This window comes from Aquila chrysaetos, chromosome 5 (genome assembly GCF_900496995.4).
Source record: "Aquila chrysaetos chrysaetos chromosome 5, bAquChr1.4, whole genome shotgun sequence".
NCBI classification, from domain to species: Eukaryota; Metazoa; Chordata; class Aves; order Accipitriformes; family Accipitridae; genus Aquila; species Aquila chrysaetos.
Window position 1 is genome coordinate 47,154,002 of NC_044008.1, and position 18,356 is coordinate 47,172,357.

An 18,356-nucleotide genomic window follows, 5' to 3' on the forward strand; every position below is an offset into this window, starting at 1 on the left:
GTTCTTATTCTCCAAAAGTTAAAAGTAATTTTGGAGCTTTAAGAAAACAGTTTGCAGTTTCATTTTGATCCATACTGACCAAACCTAATTAAAGACATAAAAACAGTACAAGGCAAGAATGCATTCCTTGTTCTAGGTTCTGAAAAAACCCCGATGTACAAAGGGAATTATTTGCAAGATTTTGAAAAACTAAAGCTTAACCTGCAGTCTTTAAAAGAGAGAGATCAATAAATTCCTCAATACTAACATGCGACAACAGTACTAGGTATTCTTGTTGAAAACCCTTTAACTAGAAAAGAATTTAGAATGTTCTTTCATAATGGTCCTGCTCTAAATTGTTGATATTATTGCTAATAGTTCTGTACAGGAACTTAGTTTTGACATTAAAGTTGTCATGGTCATTAAAAAAAAAAATGTAAGTAGTTGACTAACAAAGGAACTAAGTTTGAAATTACTTCTTTTTATCATCTTTCAGTGATAGGTCATGGTATTTTTTACCAGTGCAGTAAGGAACGAAGGACTACAAGCTGCCTTCATATCAATGGCCTTACAGTGGATTAATAATTTCTGAGCTATTCACTGCATTGGATAAAAGATATGTTAACGGCTGTGACTGACCCAGTAAAGATTTCCTGTACAGCATAGAGGCCTGTTGGTCCAAAGGATATTTGTAGGCAAAAGGACAAAATAATGTATAAAAGACACAAACTTATCACATGAGAATCATTAATTATTCTAATTACTGCAAAGAATTTAAAAGGAATGGTACAAATATTCCTACACTTTCTGGAACTGTCCAGTTTTGGTGAAAAGACTTTTCTTATCTTTTGCCCATTAGGAAATTTTTCTCTATACTCAAATGAAAGCTGAGTGCATGTATGATACACTATGCCTGAAATACTCTAACTGCCTGTAGTCTGAACAAGCTGGCTGGGACAGCAGCAAGAAGTTTTCCCCTACAGTTGATCAATTCTGCTTCACAGTCTTGAGTAGGGCTTGTATGGACCCGTTTTCCTTGGCTCTCTTTAGGTATAGTACAGAATACAGCGATGTGTTAGGTTCACACACAAATCCTTAATCAGACAAGCTGTCACCCTACACAATCAATTAGCTTTACTTCATCTCTTCCAGCAACTAGACAACAGAAAATTAATTATTCTAGAGTTACCAAGTCAGGACTCACCTACTAGGGAACTGATTTTTTAATTTGTAGCTAAACTGGGAGCTGGTAAATTCATTAGTTCAAAATGTCACCCAAAACCCAACAGGATATGGAGGGGAGAAAAGCATAAATACATCTTCAGTGCAAGCAGAATGCAGTTCTGATGCAATTTTCCAGAGAGAATTGGATCTGCCTTATGCTGACTTCTGGTGTCACACGACACTTTAAGACAATTTGGACTGCACCTGTCTGTACTTCAGTTATAAAGAAAAATTCTTCATAGAGATTCCCAAATATTTGGGCTGTCAATAAGATGCTGAAGCAAGTTAAAATAAGACACATGAATAGCTTTAAAACATTACAATAAATAATTTCCTCTTAGTCACAGCAGCAACAACAATACCCTATTTAGTCTGATCCCGCTAGCATTCATCAGGCCCACACTGTTCATTCAACTTAAATTATTTTCTTCTTTATTACAGACAAACATAGGGCTTGAAACCTATAATAAAAACACTCAAAATGAACTCTGATAAGAACAATATCTTCCAATAAAAACTGTTTTTTTTTTTTTTTTCCTAGACTGTCAGTTTAGTGTAGCAATTCTGATGCAACTCCCAGTATTAAAACATGTAATAATTTCTGTTCTGTAACTGGTAGGTAGCCTGTATGCTGAAGAACATGACAGATTATCTATATGTATGCATGTAAGTATATATACATGTACCATTTTTTTGAAGATGAGGACTTGATCAGCTGTTTTCCTTTCAGCCCATTTAAGCAGACAGTTCTTCTACTAAACTATTCAAAACCCTATTTGGAAATTGTGATTCTCAGTGTGGTACTTTTTGCCGTATATTTGATATATTTAACTGTTCAAAAACTTCCAACCTTTTTCCTCCCAATTCAGTCCTCTGCTTTAGAGGACTGAATTACAAATTGAGAGTTATGACACTGTACCTATTCACTAGTGGTTCTTAGAAAATTACAGTTTAAGTTATAGTAATACTACAAATATTTAACATTAATAATTTTATGAAAGGCATCAATTTTATGTCACAATACCTGTACTTGATCAAACTAAATAATTGCAAAAATGTTGGTATTTTTGTCATTAAAAATGAAACATCTCACTGTTTATATTAATATGAAGAGGTTTTTTCTTTTTCTTCTTTTTTTCATTCCTAGGCATAAAAAATTTGGAAAGAATCATAGCCACTCTTGAAGGTCTGTGTAAGTGAGTTCATTTCCAGATGAAAATAATGACAAAAATGAAGAGGTGAGGTTTCACTGTTTTGTTTTTTAAATCACTCAGTACTGGACATACATTTTAGGGTACTGGGATACTTCATTTTCTTGAAACTCTTAGGATTATATAATATTTCAGATTAGATGAGTCTGGTTTATAGCATAATTAAATTTATGTATTTAAATGTGATAAATAAAATGCCTAGGCAGCTTTAATAACTTATAATGCTGGTCTGATCTCATGAAAATTGAGATTAATTTTTTGAAGATTGAACTAGGGGGTGAGGAAGGGAAGAAGAAATGTATCATTGCTGCATATTATAATCAAAAAATGTAGCCAGTGGCTTTTGTAAAAACATAAAAATGGAACCATGCAAGTTAATGAAAATAATTATGAGACAGCCACACTGTCTGAAGACCCACAAATCCACACTTGGGTAGCAGTACATGATTTTTGCTAGAGTGGAAAACTGAAATTGGAGATCTAAAATTGTATTTGAATACTGGGAGAAAATACCAGCATTGTAGAAGTAATTATAGGACTGGATTTACAGCTTTTCCTGGTCCTCAGTATATTAAAATGCCACCAGAGAAATACGTAGCACTTTCTCTGAAAATGAAAGTTGGATTAAAAGAGTCTTAATATGAGCTAAAAATACTATATTAAGAAATGAAAAAAAGAAGAGCCAAATCCCTCCATAGAAGAAAACCTGTTATCCTGGCCAATTCAAGAAGCTGTCAGAAAATTTTGGGATAGACTAGACTATTCTAAAGGACTGTTATCCACTCAAATTTGCACAGATTGTGTGCTCAAATGAGTATGCATATTAATGTCACGAAAATTTTGAAATTATGTTTGTTAATCATATTTCTATAGTAAAGATATGAATTAATCACACATTAGGATATATTGACAGATGCTCAGATTCTGGCTGAGGCAGGAAAACAGGCTTTGTAACTACAGCTTTGATTCTCCCTCTGCCTTCTGATCACAAATCTGTTGAATGCTTCATCCCAAGATGCAAGCCAAAGACGACCAACAGATATTCTAAATTGTGCTAACAGGCCATCTCAGCTTTTGGAAAAAATAAAGTTGCTTGCAAAAAAGTTCTGACCTCATTTCTTTTTCCCGTCATGCCTCTTGTCACATTACAGGGAGCTGATGCTAGCCAACTAAAATGACTTTATGCTAGCTTCAGGCGCTGTGGCCTCAAAGTGCCACCATTTCAACTTGCAAAATTTTTTCCTTCACCATACTTTTTTCCAATATTTTGGGAACACCCGCCCCCCCGCCCCCCCAACTAAAAAACCCCCACAAAGCCCCCCAAAACACTAAAATTATTTCCTAGGGCCCAAACTAAAAAATGTTATTAAAAACCAAGCATCAGCAAAACAGCATTAAAAATACATTTGCTGATATTCTTGACCTTACACCACAGCAAGTCAGTAGTAACACTAATGAAGACAGAGTATTCACAGTGCTGCAAAAATTGTCTAGAAGGAAAATCTGGTCTCAATATTTACAGGGAAGAGAAAAATCTGAACATGGTTCTCAAAATTAACGCTCCCTTAGCAGAACTGTTGCAATATTATAATACCAAGGACTCATTTTGAATTCCCTCTACTATCCTTGATGTCTATTTAAATAGCTTCCTTAGTATCAACGTGGCCATAATGAAAAGAGACCAACAAGGGAAAGAAAAAAACCAATTTGCATAAAGCTTGTGGAGAATTGATAAGGTTGAGATAGGAAGTCCTACAAGACAAATTCATTAGCAAAAACAGGATGGAGACCTTCCTAGAACCAGATGAGGTAATAACATCCTACACTTAGTTTACCTTTGACAATATGCATCTCTCTGGTTGTCATTATCATAGGATCATAACATCTAATCAAAATAAGATTATAAACCTCCTAGACCAGAAAGAGATAAAACAGATTAAAAGCAATACCGAAACATCAGTGACACACTAACTAAGGTTGTGACACTGTGTCTTAAACCCACCCACCTCCCCAAACCTTAATTTCTCTTTTAAATCCAGAAATTTATGTAGCTGTGAACTTTCAGCATGCTGTATCATCATGGAGTCATGGCCAAACAGCTTTACTACATTTCCACCTCTGATTAATTAATAATTTCTGCAGATGTGATATCACATGGATTTAGAAATACATCCACAGGAATACATAACTGACTGTTCCCAGCCTATCCATGTTTGAGTCTGAGTAGCATCCAAATTAAAACTTCCTCAATGACAGTCAAGACTATTTCTGCACCACATGCTGGATCAGAAAATCTTTCATAGGACAGTTAAACATAAAACAAGGAGAGTTAAGTCAATATGAAAAGTGCAGAAAAAATTGGAATCTGGGAGGCTGAGTTCCTTATGTGTGTGGATGAGAACTAGAGCACGCTTCATCTGACACTTGAGAAGAAGGACAAAATGAAAGAAGTAGAGAAATCAGCAAAAGAGACAGCAGATCTGAAACAAGAGAAACGAACAAAACTTGAAAAGGAAGAGGACAACTGTAATTGGACTTGGTAGTAGCTAGTAAGCAGGTGAAAAGGGTCTTGAACCTCTCAGAGCAAATCTAGACACATCATTCTTGACCTGTAAAATTTCAAACAGGAATTCTTGAAAAGCTAAGCAAGGAGTAAGCAGTTCTACTAACTTCAAGTTATTGCTGAAGTTTGACAGATATACAAGGAGAGATAAGAGTCTAGTTCAAACTATTTGTGTAATTTGGATGCGTTTTTTAACAGTACAATCTTCTAGATTTTCACCTAATTCTTCTAATGTATCAAGCCCATATTGACACAATTTTTTGCACAGAAAATTCCCCAAATGCCTGTTGGCCACATTAAAATCCTCAAAGGCATCCCTCTGTTTCTCTGTTTGTAGAGTTCCTTCGAGTTACAAGATAAAAAATTGTAATCCCTTTCATACCTTAGTTGAGTGGGTAAAGCACTTGCCTAGAGTATAGGAAAGTTTATTTTAACCCTTAAGAGCATTACCACTTTCCAAGCACTATCATAACTCTTATCCTATAAATTTAGGAGATAATCTGTTTCTCCCATACCTCCTTCTGATACACCTGCACTATTCTGTAAGAAAGGGAAAGGGATTCATAGGCTGTTTATGCATTTCCTTTATATTTTCACATAAACAGTCTTTGGTGCAGGGTTTTGATATCAGATTTTTCTTTTCAAGAACATAAATATAAAGGTAGACCCAAATTACAACTTCCAGACATACCTACAAATCTCAGCAAAAGCATGAGAGAAATAAAGTAACATTTCTGAGGTTGTGAAAAGTAAATGTACAGAGACTAAGAGATAAACTCAGAAACTCGGATTCTCAGGGCTCTGTTACTCAGGAGCAGTTCTGTCAGCAGTGAATAAAACTCATCACATGTAAAGGCATTCTTATGCCACAAAGAGCTACTTCTGACAAGCAATGTCTATAAAATCACTTCCATCTATTATTCTGCTCTGTAACACAAAATATGACTAAAAATGGAGTTCTTACTGGACTCCTTTTACTGATGACTAAGGCGTAGCATATAGGAAGGAAAAAAAAATAAATATCTAAATTCAAGACTGACTAATAGTCTTTTCCTGGGAGAAAAGGTTACATCTGAATTAAGAATGCTGATGATGTTACCAGAGAAAGAAAATGACATGGCTTTTGAGGGAACAGCAACAATGACAGAATCAATACAGATGAGTACATAATATAAAGAAATTTTATTATGACATTAGTGGTGTAATTTATGCTCAGTCAGTAATTTGCCATAACTCACACCTCTGTCTCTTTAAATAGCTTAGTTTTCTACTCTGTACTTCGCCCCACAGTCTTTTCACTATCATTTCCAGCTCAAGTTCAGCTTAGCAGAAACTTCCAGATCTGATTTTTTTCTCTGTATATCTGTACAATACCACAAATATTTGCTTAAAAGTTATATATGGTCAAGAAGCGCCCATTTTGTTATTTGAAAAAAAGTAATACTAAAACGCATTCCAATTATCATCTGCAAAATATTAATGACATGAAATATTTTGGTTTTAAATGAGCTTCACCATCTCTTCTGACAATACTAGGGCAGTACACTGTAGCTACTGTCAAGAAGTTTATGTATTCTACGAGCTGGTTCTGCAACTTGTCTGCAAGTTTTTTAATTGCTGAAGTATGACAATGTCAGAGAGTTCTTACACATACATACTTAGTCACCTAAGTACTTTTAAGACATTAAAGAAACTAACCAGACTTCAGAAAAGAACTGCAATTTTGAAACTGCAGCTTATAAAGGAAACTATCTACTTTCTTTTGTGCAATGAATCAATGACCAGATGAACTCATATAAGACAATAATACTTCCTGCCTCTTCTTTGCCCAGCATTCTATCAAGTGTATAGTAAAGATCATAGAAAAAAATTGAGACTCTAAGGACTACTTATGCCTTTACTGGTTTCAGTTCCTACCACAGAAAATATGATTGTTTGGTTCATAGCTGTTACTTGTTACGATGTAGTTTAAATGTGTTTATACTGAGAGTTTATACTAATTCCACTAAAGTATCTTGTTGGTCTTTAGCTGCTGTAACTGGGACAAAATGCTAATGTAAAGGAAGTCTAAGTTTTACCTGCTTTATGTATTTAAGGCAGCTCTATCACATACTGAAGGAAAGTAGGTGACTTTTAGCTCAATGACACAGTTAATCAGGGCTGTCCTCCTCATTCCAGAATGTTTTTTCTTTATTATTATCATCAAATGTAAGCATACTTTTCTTTATTATTATCACAAGTTATTTTAATGAAGAATGTCTAGAAATCTCAGTATACAAACTGCTGGAAAGTAAGATGTGATTTCCTTACTCATACCTTGTCAGATGAAGTACAAAATGCTTGATCAGGGAATGGAAAAGCAGCCATCCAATCTACCAGCACACTGTGCTGAAAAAATTAATTTTGCTGTTCGAAAAAATTAAATTCCAGCTGAACTAGACAAGAACTCTTACCTAGACTGAAAAAATGGGAGGAAAACCAAACATGAACACCATATAGAGGTATACTGGTGATTATCTGTAGAAGCATTACTGAAAAGAAACAAACCAACCCCAAACTTGTTACTCTTAGTCTTCAAATACCTTGAAATACAACTAACACATTTATTAAAATCTCTGCTGAATAGAGGTTCCAAGTATCAGAGGTATGTCGACTGGGGGAAGTTTGAAGCCAGGCTAAGACTAGTTATTGGCTAATATTTCAATCGCAAAAAGCTAGGAATAAATTAGTATTTGAATGCACTCTCTCACTTCAGTAATACTGATAGAATGCCTGCTCTGTAGAGAAATAAGACAACTGGAAAAACTGCTAGATATGGTCTGGTGTCTAGAGTGTTTCTAGTTAGCTATGTTGTAAAAATCTCTTTATATTGTTTGCATTCAGCATCCACAAGTTTAATAATAATTCTAGGTTGGTATGCTTCAAAACCCCCTTCCAATTACCTTTTGATTGCCAGTAGATATTTTAACAGATTAGCTTATAAATGATAGAGGAAGAAACCACAAGGCAAGATGTTTCCAGTTGCTTTCATCATAAAGGGGTACCCTTCTCTGTAAAAATCTAGTGAAATGATAATAAATCCTGTTTTCTGCATGAGAAATTAATGTGTTCCTTATGGCAATAGTCAGCTAGAATCCAAGGAATGATCTGAAGCAGTTGCTTTACCTGCAGGACACTGAGGCTTGTACTGTTTCGTAGTTGGTGTTCTGTATTTTGAAATGAATGAATATGTTCTTGAATTATCTTTCTAGAAGAAAAACTATACTCGTCTCCTACTTCTCCACTACCTTATGTAGACCCTGGAGCACCATTAATTACACTCCTTGTATTCTTGATGTAATTAAGCTTAGTTACAGTGAAAATAGTTCTCAACAAGAAAGAGAAAACAAGAAAAAAAAAATCAACCAGCAAAACAACCAACAAGCCCAAACATCCCACCCCAAACCTCAAATCCACATTTTAATTTTTTTAATTTAAAATAAGAATATTTCTTTCCACAACTGCAGCACTGCTTTCATTTTTCAGAACTGTTCTCCCATTATACTCCACTAAGGCTATATGAATTCTCAGTATACGAGAGACTTGTGAACATTTTATCAAGATTTGATTTCATCTGGGTCCAACAGCTGCCTCTCTGCATAATTTGAGATAAACAGTGACTCTTTATTTCTTTTTTAAGATTAAGGGGAAAAAGGCAGAAAAGCAGCTTTGGCAACAGTTTGGGTGGAACAGGTAGCGGTGGCCTTGCAGTTTGAGATGTCAGGATTATCTGAGGGGTAGGGTTCAAAGGGAGAGAACGACAACAACAACAAAGACAATTATTTTAAACTTGGGAGGAGCTAATAGTATGAAAGGCTGGAATAAAGGAGGTTGGAGCAGATACAAGCCTGTGTATGTATGCTTTAGGTTTGGTGAGAAGTCAGAGGGAAAGCATCTAAGCAAGGTAATGTGCTAAAGAAGGGCTACATCAGAAATTCTGGTCACTGCCATTTAGGCTGAAGACTGGTAGTCTGTGGACGGAGGCACATACAGAAGGATAAAGGTAACAGCCACTGGACTCCTGCATATATTGAGGGGTGGGGGGGAAGCAATTGAGGGGGGGGTCTGTAGGCAAGTTATTTCCATGTTACTCCTCATAGTAGAGCAAGTATAACATTTTATATTCTTTTTAAAACATTTTTAAATGCTGTTAATTAAGTTTTTTTCCCAATATAAATATTTAGTTAGAAGCACTATATAAAGGAAAGAAATTACAGAACTAATTAAAACAAAAAATCATTTCAAGTACACAGACAAAACTGAAAGGTAACAGCGCAAAAGGGCATTGGTGCACAATAAGGTGCATAATATCCAGTAGAGACATGGAAAGGCTGAACCACCAAACTCTCATATCTCAAAGATTGATAAACAATAAATGTACACCTGCCTGAGAAGATACATTTCAGTCTTAAGTGGAGAGTAGGAGAATCCACTGGGAGATCTAGTGCAAAAATGTAGTTCCACTAATATATATGTGTGCTGAAAACACACATCTCAACCCTATTCTTGGAGAACTGCATATTTAGTGCTTTTTCTTGCATCTGGACTGAAACAGCCCCGACCTTGGGGATATGAACTAGAAGTTCTCCTATGCACAAATTTTCTGTACAAGAACAAATTCAATCCTTCTAATAACATTTAAGAGGACCATAAGTATGCAAAGATTGTTGGCTATCAGCTAGAAGTAAAGTTTAATAGACTGATCTAGCTTGTGAGATCAAATTTTTTTGAAAACCAGAATAGCTACATTATGAGCACTAACATACTGAGCAATGCTGTATTGACAGTGAAATATTAGGTTTTGTGTGTAGTCTTTGGAACATTAAACACTACAGCCATAGACAAACTGCTCATGTTATGTAGGTTATACGTTAAATTCTCTACTCCCCTCCCTACCTCCAACAATAACAACCGAACAACATCCTGACATAGAAGGTAATGAAGTTGAAGGCACAAAAGTTATCATTCAAGGCAAGAAAAAAACCTGTAATAGTGACTATTTTTTGTGTGCTTCTGAAGATATTCTGCATAGCAAACATCTATTTGAATTTGTCAGAGAATCCAAGAAAAAAAAAATTTGTTTTACCATTGAGAACACGCTACTGAAGGAAAGGAGTAATCATCTGCATGCAGCACCATCTGTGTACCATTAGCAAATTTCAGAATGGATTAGGCCATGTGGTAAAATTATCAGTCCCTGACATCACTGCCATCAGGCAAGTAGTGAATTAATACAAAGCAAGTCTCTGGTAAAACTGTACTACCCTAGATTCGCATACATGATGAAAAACCCAGTTGACTTCCATGTACTTTTCAAAAATATTGAAAGGATGAATTCTAAGTGTCTCATCTTCAATAAAATGAAGAAAAAAAAAAAAAAGAAGAAGTTATTGTTCGATACTGGCATGGAAACAACAGGAAAGGTGGAGCTTTTGCCTTTTAACAGGGAAATAGCATGAGAACCCCCAAGAAAACTGTATTTGGTCTTTGCCTTTTCTCTCTCATCCTGGCTTTTCTCTCATTTCATGCAGCCAAGTGGAGATCATGGCAGAGAATGAAGAGTTGCAGTCTGTGCCATGGACTTGGGATGTGCTGGTGCATGTGTGGTGGGTTCACAGCACTGTGATATGAGAGAGAAGGAAGAGTAAGGCAGAAGAGGCAACTGAGGTATTTCTATATAGATAAAGCAAGGTATCAAGGGTTGTGAGGGAAAGAATCTCCCCTCACTTCAAAGGGCAACACCTTTTGGGGAGAGTAAGAGGGAAAAGGAGTCATAGCTAAGGCTGCAGCCAGTTATGCTGGCAGTGAAGAGGCTGAGGGCTCCCTGAATTTAGGATTAGTTTTTGGATGCAGGAGTAGAGTGGAAAGTGTGATTAAAACAGAGCCACAGCAGCCATTGAGATGTCACAGTTCTTCAGCTGAATGAGAAGTTAAATGAAAATTGCATCACTGTTTTCAGGGAGGCCTAGTGAAACAGAGGCTTGCACAAATATATTGCAGACAGCAAAGGGAGTAGAGGCCCAATCCAAACTGTCAGCAAAAGAAGTAAGGTTTGAGCTAAAAACACAAGCTAGTATTGAGCTACTGTCAGTCATTTGAAGTAGTCCTATGCAGTGGTTACAGGATGTCTGTACAAGGGATTGACACAGTTTATTCTTAGAGGATTCAATATTTGAATTTATTCACCTGTGATTGGAAGAGAAGGCATAAAAAGACCAACTTCTGTCTGTATAGTCCTTGTCAGTGGCAAAAGGTCTCCTTACATCTATGAGATTGGTTTTTGTGTGCAACCCACTGTCGTGGTTTAACCCCAGCCAGCAACTAAGCACCACGCAGCCGCTCACTCACTCCCCCCCCCACCCAGTGGGATGGGGGAGAAAATTGGGAAAAGAAGCAAATCCACGGGTTGAGATAAGAACAGTTTAATAGAACAGAAAAGAAGAAACGAATAATGATAATGATAACACTAATAAAATGACAACAGCAATAATGAAAGGATTGGAATGTACAAATGATGCGCAGTGTAATTGCTCACCACCCACCGACCAGCACCCAGCTAGTCCCCGAGCGGCGATTCCCCGCCCCCACTTCCCAGTTCCTATACTGGATGGGACGTCACATGGTATGGAATACCCTGTTGGCCAGTTTGGGTCAGGTGCTCTGGCTGTGTCCTGTGCCAACTTCTTGTGCCCCTCCAGCTTTCTCGCTGGCTGGGCATGAGAAGCTGAAAAATCCTTGACATTAGTCTAAACACTACTAGCAGCAACTGAAAACATCGGTGTTATCAACATTCTTCTCATACTGAACTCAAAACATAGCACCGTACCAGCTACTAGGAAGACAGTTAACTCTATTCCAGCTGAAACTAGGACACCCACAATAAATAAGAATTCTATACACTCTTGTACACTACTTTTCTAAGTCCTACACCTATTAGGAAACCATAATTAAGTAATTGGCTATGGAAAGTAGTGCATACAACAAAACTGTATGGTCAAATGCAGCTTCCTGCATGCATAGATATCAATACTTGATTGCCAGTACCTCCACTCACATAGTCTGCTTACAAAATGCTATTCCTAAATTACACAACAACTAGATGTTAAACTGTTTCTTTTCTGGTTTTGCACATTGCAAGCAATATGACAGAATGAGCTCTCTCTTATTAAGCTTACTCGTACGGGGTGCAAACAATAAAAGGTAATGGAGCAACAAGAAGTAGGTTACTTAAAGAAGGGGAAATAAGGAAAAAAAGAAGAAACATAAGTGGAAAATTTTCCTTAAGATTTTGGTTATGTTAAGAAAAAATTTTCTAGCTTAAGCAATAAAAGCCTAACCACATGCAGTGATCAAATCTGGGCCATTAAAAATGACAGAAGATAAATCCAAGGCAGTTTTGGACTAGCTTTATTTTCAGTTTCGGATTTCTGATTTTTCTAGAGAAAAAAAAAAACATTCCTTCTTATTCTAGGAATACAGCATTGAATGTAATATACAGTTCTGCACTGAACAGCACCTATAAAAGTATCTGAGAATGTCAATTTCTACACTGTATTTCAAGAATTTGAATTCATTTTGATGTTAAACATTGTTATCCTACTAGTTCTGGAAACCATGCAGTGATCTATACACCAGACTTCTCAAAAGTAGTTGCTGACAGTTATGAATAGCTTTTTTTTTTTTTTTTTTTTTTTTAATACACAACCCCAAAGTTTTGTACCAGGCTTACACACTAATGCTTCTGAGTACGATCGTTCTTAGTTTCAGTAGACCACAACTTACTGTGTAGTTTTTTAAGACATCAGATTCATGCTTCTCAGTGGTGAGGTACATTACTATTAGTGGTGCATCAAATCATAAATTACTCAAATCTGAGGCCATCAAAACATAGGAGTAAAAATGAATTGACATTGCATAGCACAAAAGAGAAAAGAAGAATATACCATCTTTACGGATATGACAAAGAGAATTTGAGGCAACCATCAGAAGCTGCCTCTGTGATGCCTTTTGGTTCTGATATGCATTAATTTTTTTCAATAAAGAAGCCACCAAATATAAATTGTCATACATCAAATCAAAATGTTATTATCATAATTTGCTAGGCACAGTTGCAATGGATCTGATAAAAGCCTTCCATGATTCCATTAGAAGAATAATTTGAACATGAGCATACATTGCTGAAAAAGTATTCAAATCAGTAACCTAATCAAGAGAAACAAAGTTTCTTCAGATGTGCTAGTTTCATGTTGACAAACAATATAATTCCAACAGAAATACTAATGTTTTGCATTTGGAAGTCAGGAAAGAAAATTCACAGCACTTATATTGCTCTATTTTTAAAATACAGAGAGATACAATACTTGGAAAATCCCATTCAAAGAAGGACTAGCTGTTTTGGCATAGTAAGAAATTGTGCTAATCAATATAAAAGGAAAAAGTTTTTATCATTTTATTACTGCGATACTTTGACTTTTTTGACCTTACGAGAAAAATGCAACTGATCAAAGCAAAACCAATTGTGTGGTTTGCAAGCCAAGAGAAGTATACTATAATTTTATTGTAATGCCAAAGAGCACGTTAGTAAGAAAACCACATCAATTATCTCTCACAATATTTAAAGTGTTTCACGTTGCATTCAGCAACTAATCCTGCACAATGTCACATATGGCCTCACACTTTTACAGCAACTCTGAAGTTTCTATGAGCTGGAAAAGGAAGCAATACATCACTTTTGAGGTATGACAAACTATACAGAAATTACCTAAGCCACTGAAAAGATAGAGAGTGCTCTTAAATTTGTTCAAGGTTCTCATGGTTTAACCCCAGCCAGCAACTAAGCAGCACGCGGCCGCTCGCTCACTTCCCCCCCGCCACCCAGTGGGATGGGGGAGTAAATCGGGAAAAGAAGTAAAACTCATGGGTTCAGATAAGAACGGTTTAATAGAACAGAAAAGAAGAAACTAATAATGATAATGATAACACTAATAAAATGACAACAGCAATAATAAAAGGATTGGAATACACAAATTATGCACAGTGCAATTGCTCACCAACCGTCGATCAACACCCAGTTAGTCCCCAAGCAGCGATTCCCCCCCCCCCCACTCCCCCCAGTTTATATACTAGATGTGACGTCACACAGTATGGAACACCCCGTTGTCCAGTTTGGGTCAGCTGCCCTGGCTGTGTCCCCTCCCAACTGCTTGTGCCCCTCCAGCCTTCTTGCTGGCTGGGCATGAGAAGCTGAAAAATCTTTGACTTTAGTCTAAACACTACTTAGCAACAACTGAAAACATCAGTGTGTTATCAACATTCTTCTCACACCTAACTCAAAAACATAGCACTGTACCAGCTACTAGGAAGACAACTAACTCTATCCCAGCTGAAACCAGGACAAAGGTTTAGAAATAAAAGTTACCCTAACTATACCTTCCACAGCAGCATGTGAATTATATTAAGCAAATTAATACCATTAGTACCTTTTAGGGGGGAAAAAAACCCCAGAGGAATCTAAATGGGAAAACTTCATAGTGTTGTACAGCCATTAAGATGTACACAGGAGAAGGTGGAAGATAAATTAGATAATTTGATCTCATCACCTTGTCTTTGTAACAAAGCATAACTATAGCAAGCAGTGCTTATACAGTGCACCAGCAAGAGGATAATATCCCTTTTAAATAGCTAACTAATATAACTGATAAATTTTACCAATGGCTTTTACTTTTTTTCCTTTCAAGACTGAACAATAAAAAGGTATTCAAAATAGGAAGGAGAGATTTTCCTCAAAGGAAGGAATCCCTAGAACTGGATTTAAGATCACTCCATCTGGAGACAACCAAACAAAATGTACAGGTTTCTGCCATATTCACTCCCAGCAACTGAAAGATCTTTTTCCCTATTATTGTATTACTACACATTTACTAAAATGAAGACAAAATCAGACTACAGCTTCAAAGGGCATTTATTTTGTATGCAAAGAGGTAAAAATATATATCATCCAGTTGACCTGTGCATCTACATTGTTGTGAGGTAAAAATATATATCATCCAGTTGACCTGTGCATCTACATTGTTGTATTAATTTCTTAAAAATTAAGGACTTAAAAAAATTAAAAGGAGAAGACATACACAATGAAACTGACTATGTTCCTCCTAAAATAATTCTATTTCTTATAGGAACAAAACTTAGAAAAAATACTATAACACTATGACACTAATTTACAGATGTAAGTAACAAAATTCACAGTCATATTGGTACTTACCCACTAAATGCCTGGACTGCATAAAGCTTGGAAGTATCCAAGGAACTTCCACTTACCATCCGAGCCTTTAATAAAGACCAAAAACAGTACAGTTACTCAGTTGCTCTTAGTAAATCTTGGATAGAATTTAACTGCATCAAACATATAACACCTAATATGAAAATGTTTAGCAGGGTCAGCTCCAGGCCAAAGCTAGAGTAACTATTCCTTTGGAATACATTTTGGTAGCATTCAGCATTTAGCGAAACACACTGGAAGAACCCACGGGAAGATAAGATATTGCTTCCCAAATATTGTTGTCTTTCAATTCCTATAGTGTATGCAGTGTAGATGATAATTAGAGGCAAAAATCCCAGATATCATGTTTGACAGTAGCAGACCCCTGTGTTGGCAATTATGATAAACACAACAGTGAGGGTTATCCTGTTTATAAAAGCAACACATTTGCAATACACACAAAGGAGAACAAAAGAGTGGAAAGCTGGGAAAAACATGCAGATATCACAACTAAAATGAAGGAAACAAACAGGTCAAATAAGTCACAAACAAACATCAACAAAATACATGATCCCTATAGCAAATACGTGATTTTAAACCTTTTCATCCACAGAACCGCTATCTGAAAGAGAATTAGGAAGAAGGGGGATATAGGTTAGACAAAACAGTCTCTGAGAAAATATCTTATGCTATAAAAAACTGTCACTGTTTTAATCTGCTAATGCACAGCAGAATCAAAGTAACACCTGTGCTTAGCTGTATCATTGTGGCAAGACCACTGTCACTACATTTTAAACAAGCAAAGAGATGTTTTCAATAGATAAGAACCCCTGCCACTTATGCAGGACTGTGTGGATACCATCTAATTTATACACTGTATCCCATCTCCACATGATTTTTAGGTTTTTTGTTTTGGTTTGGGTTTTTTTTAATATATATTTTTAATATAATTGAATATATATTTTAATATAGTTGCAGTGTTCAAAAAAATAATGCTTTATTTTCAAGGAAAAGGAAAGTGTTTCTACTACAGATATAAAATAAACCCCAAACCCCTGAACTGTAACTATTCTCTTCTATCACAGCTATTCATATAATGACAGAAATTCCCCCCCAAATACCAGTTGAAGAACTACAATTGTGAAAGTATAAGATATGATATATATATTAAAAAAAATTGCTTAATGCAAAAGTGTGATGTATTCACATTTACTATCAGACAGAATATATTTGCTGACAGGAAAAGCTAACCTTGTTTTATCGTCTTGTGAATTTTAAAATACACATACATTTAAAATTGTTTTTATATACTATTCAACCAGTGTGTCTTTTTTTTTTTTTTTTTGGACACTTTATAATACAGTGCATACATGAAACTGAACTGCTTTAATTGTCACCTTACTGATCTTTCCATTTTTCCTCCCCAAATGGAGTACACGTTCTACAGGCCCTTTAAATAGTTCAGGTATTTTTAAGACATTTGGAGATATCCCACATTACATACATTACAAAATGATCATTTACACCTTAAACACATGCCACGTTTCATTTTTAAACTGGTTTATCTACAAGAAAATATCCCATTCAAACACATATATGAAAAATAAGTAAAGGCAAATGTAAAGGTGCATACAGTATAGTAGTGACAACGCAGGGAACGAAAAGGCTCTATTGCGCCACTAATTTTAGAGGCTACTTATGTGATCAAAGCAAAGCACCTGCACAGGAATGGGCAGAATAAAAACTGGAGATAAGTTGTTCAAAACATGTTTCACCAGTCAGATTATATCTGATTTTGTATTATTCAAAAAGGTTAAAGTTGATTAAGCTACTAGTTATTAGCAAAGTCCCAACACCAAATTTGAATCCACAGAAAATCCAACTGTGCAACATTCTCTCCTCCTTTGCGAGACCATAAAATTTGGCATTTACTTATGCTTGACTACAGATCTTAGCTTTAGTTTCACAGCTATTGTGAACAATCCTTTTAGAAAGGGTATGCCTAAAAGAATTAAATATAGTTTAGTGTCCCAAGGAAAACGTATGTTTTGAGTTACATAGAACATAAAAAATATTACTAATAGTAAATTCCATGATTTGGTAAAAATAGAGTAAGCACATCTCTGTGCATCAAGATTATCTGCTTGCCGTGAATTGATACTTTTCATAGTTCTTCTCCTGAATATAAGTGAACATGGTATCAATTTTTATTGCTGTTTCAGAAAAACCCATTAAGGTACTTTCTTCTGCTGGGACATGAACTATTCTGATGTTTTCTTACTTCAAAACTCTCTCCACCTTCAGAAATACTAAAATTTTAATTTTGCCTCAGAAATTAATTCTTGACTAAATTAAGTTGCAGCATTTTAGTTGTCAAATTACCCTCATTTGACTGAGTAGATTTATAAAAATGAGGTTAGCTTTTAAAATTTCTTTTTTTTTTTTCTTATTTGTTTGTGAGATGTGTTTGTCTGACAACATCAGATACAATTGGCTACTCTTTCTCCACAAGCATATAAAGGAGACTTGGATGACCATATGATCCTACTTTCCCACTACAAAATTATTACAGCATTTTCATAAGCAGGGTAAGAGCAGAGCAAGGAGTAATTAAATGACTGTAAGTTGGGCTGGCCATGGAAACAAAATGGGATATGCTTGTATGAGGGCTAAAGAAAATAAGAGGAATAGTTAAAACCAAGTGCTGAAGCATCATCTAGACAGGTCAATGAGAGGAAAGGCAAAAGAGGATATACCAGCAGGACTCTAAGTAGGAGAGACTGAGACTGAAATAATTCTCAAACTTGTAAAAAAGGCAGAGTCCAAAAGATGAAGAGAAATTTGGGGACTGAGGAAAGTTTTAGGCAGGACAGCACTTGTAACGTAAGAAGCCTCACCATAATCTGTTCATGCAACCTACACCTTCTTTCTAGAATATCTAACCATAACTATATTTGTAATACTGCCATTTAAAGACGCATAATAAATCTCAGTATTATGTGGAATGCAATTTTTAAATAGTTTGCAGGTACTTTGCTACCAGCTGCCTAAAGAATCACATGAATTATATGTTTAATTCAGT

At 35.8% G+C, this 18,356-nt stretch overlaps 1 protein-coding gene across 6 annotated transcripts in view; it reads right to left on the reverse strand.

Moving 5' to 3' along the window:
- The window catches only part of UNC13C (unc-13 homolog C), a 201,965-nt gene that overhangs the window by 154,721 nt on the left and 28,888 nt on the right, over positions 1–18,356 (reverse strand). For all 6 annotated transcript variants that reach the window (XR_003923374.1, XM_041123662.1, XM_041123660.1 and 3 more), the window contains 2 exons: positions 15,874–15,896; positions 15,278–15,342 (listed from right to left, as the gene is read on the reverse strand). Coding sequence is in view for 5 of the 6 variants with exons in the window: in XM_041123662.1 (XP_040979596.1) it covers positions 15,278–15,342; positions 15,874–15,896 (88 nt within the window). In the remaining variant the exon portion in view is untranslated. The remainder of the gene's footprint in view (positions 1–15,277; positions 15,343–15,873; positions 15,897–18,356) is intronic.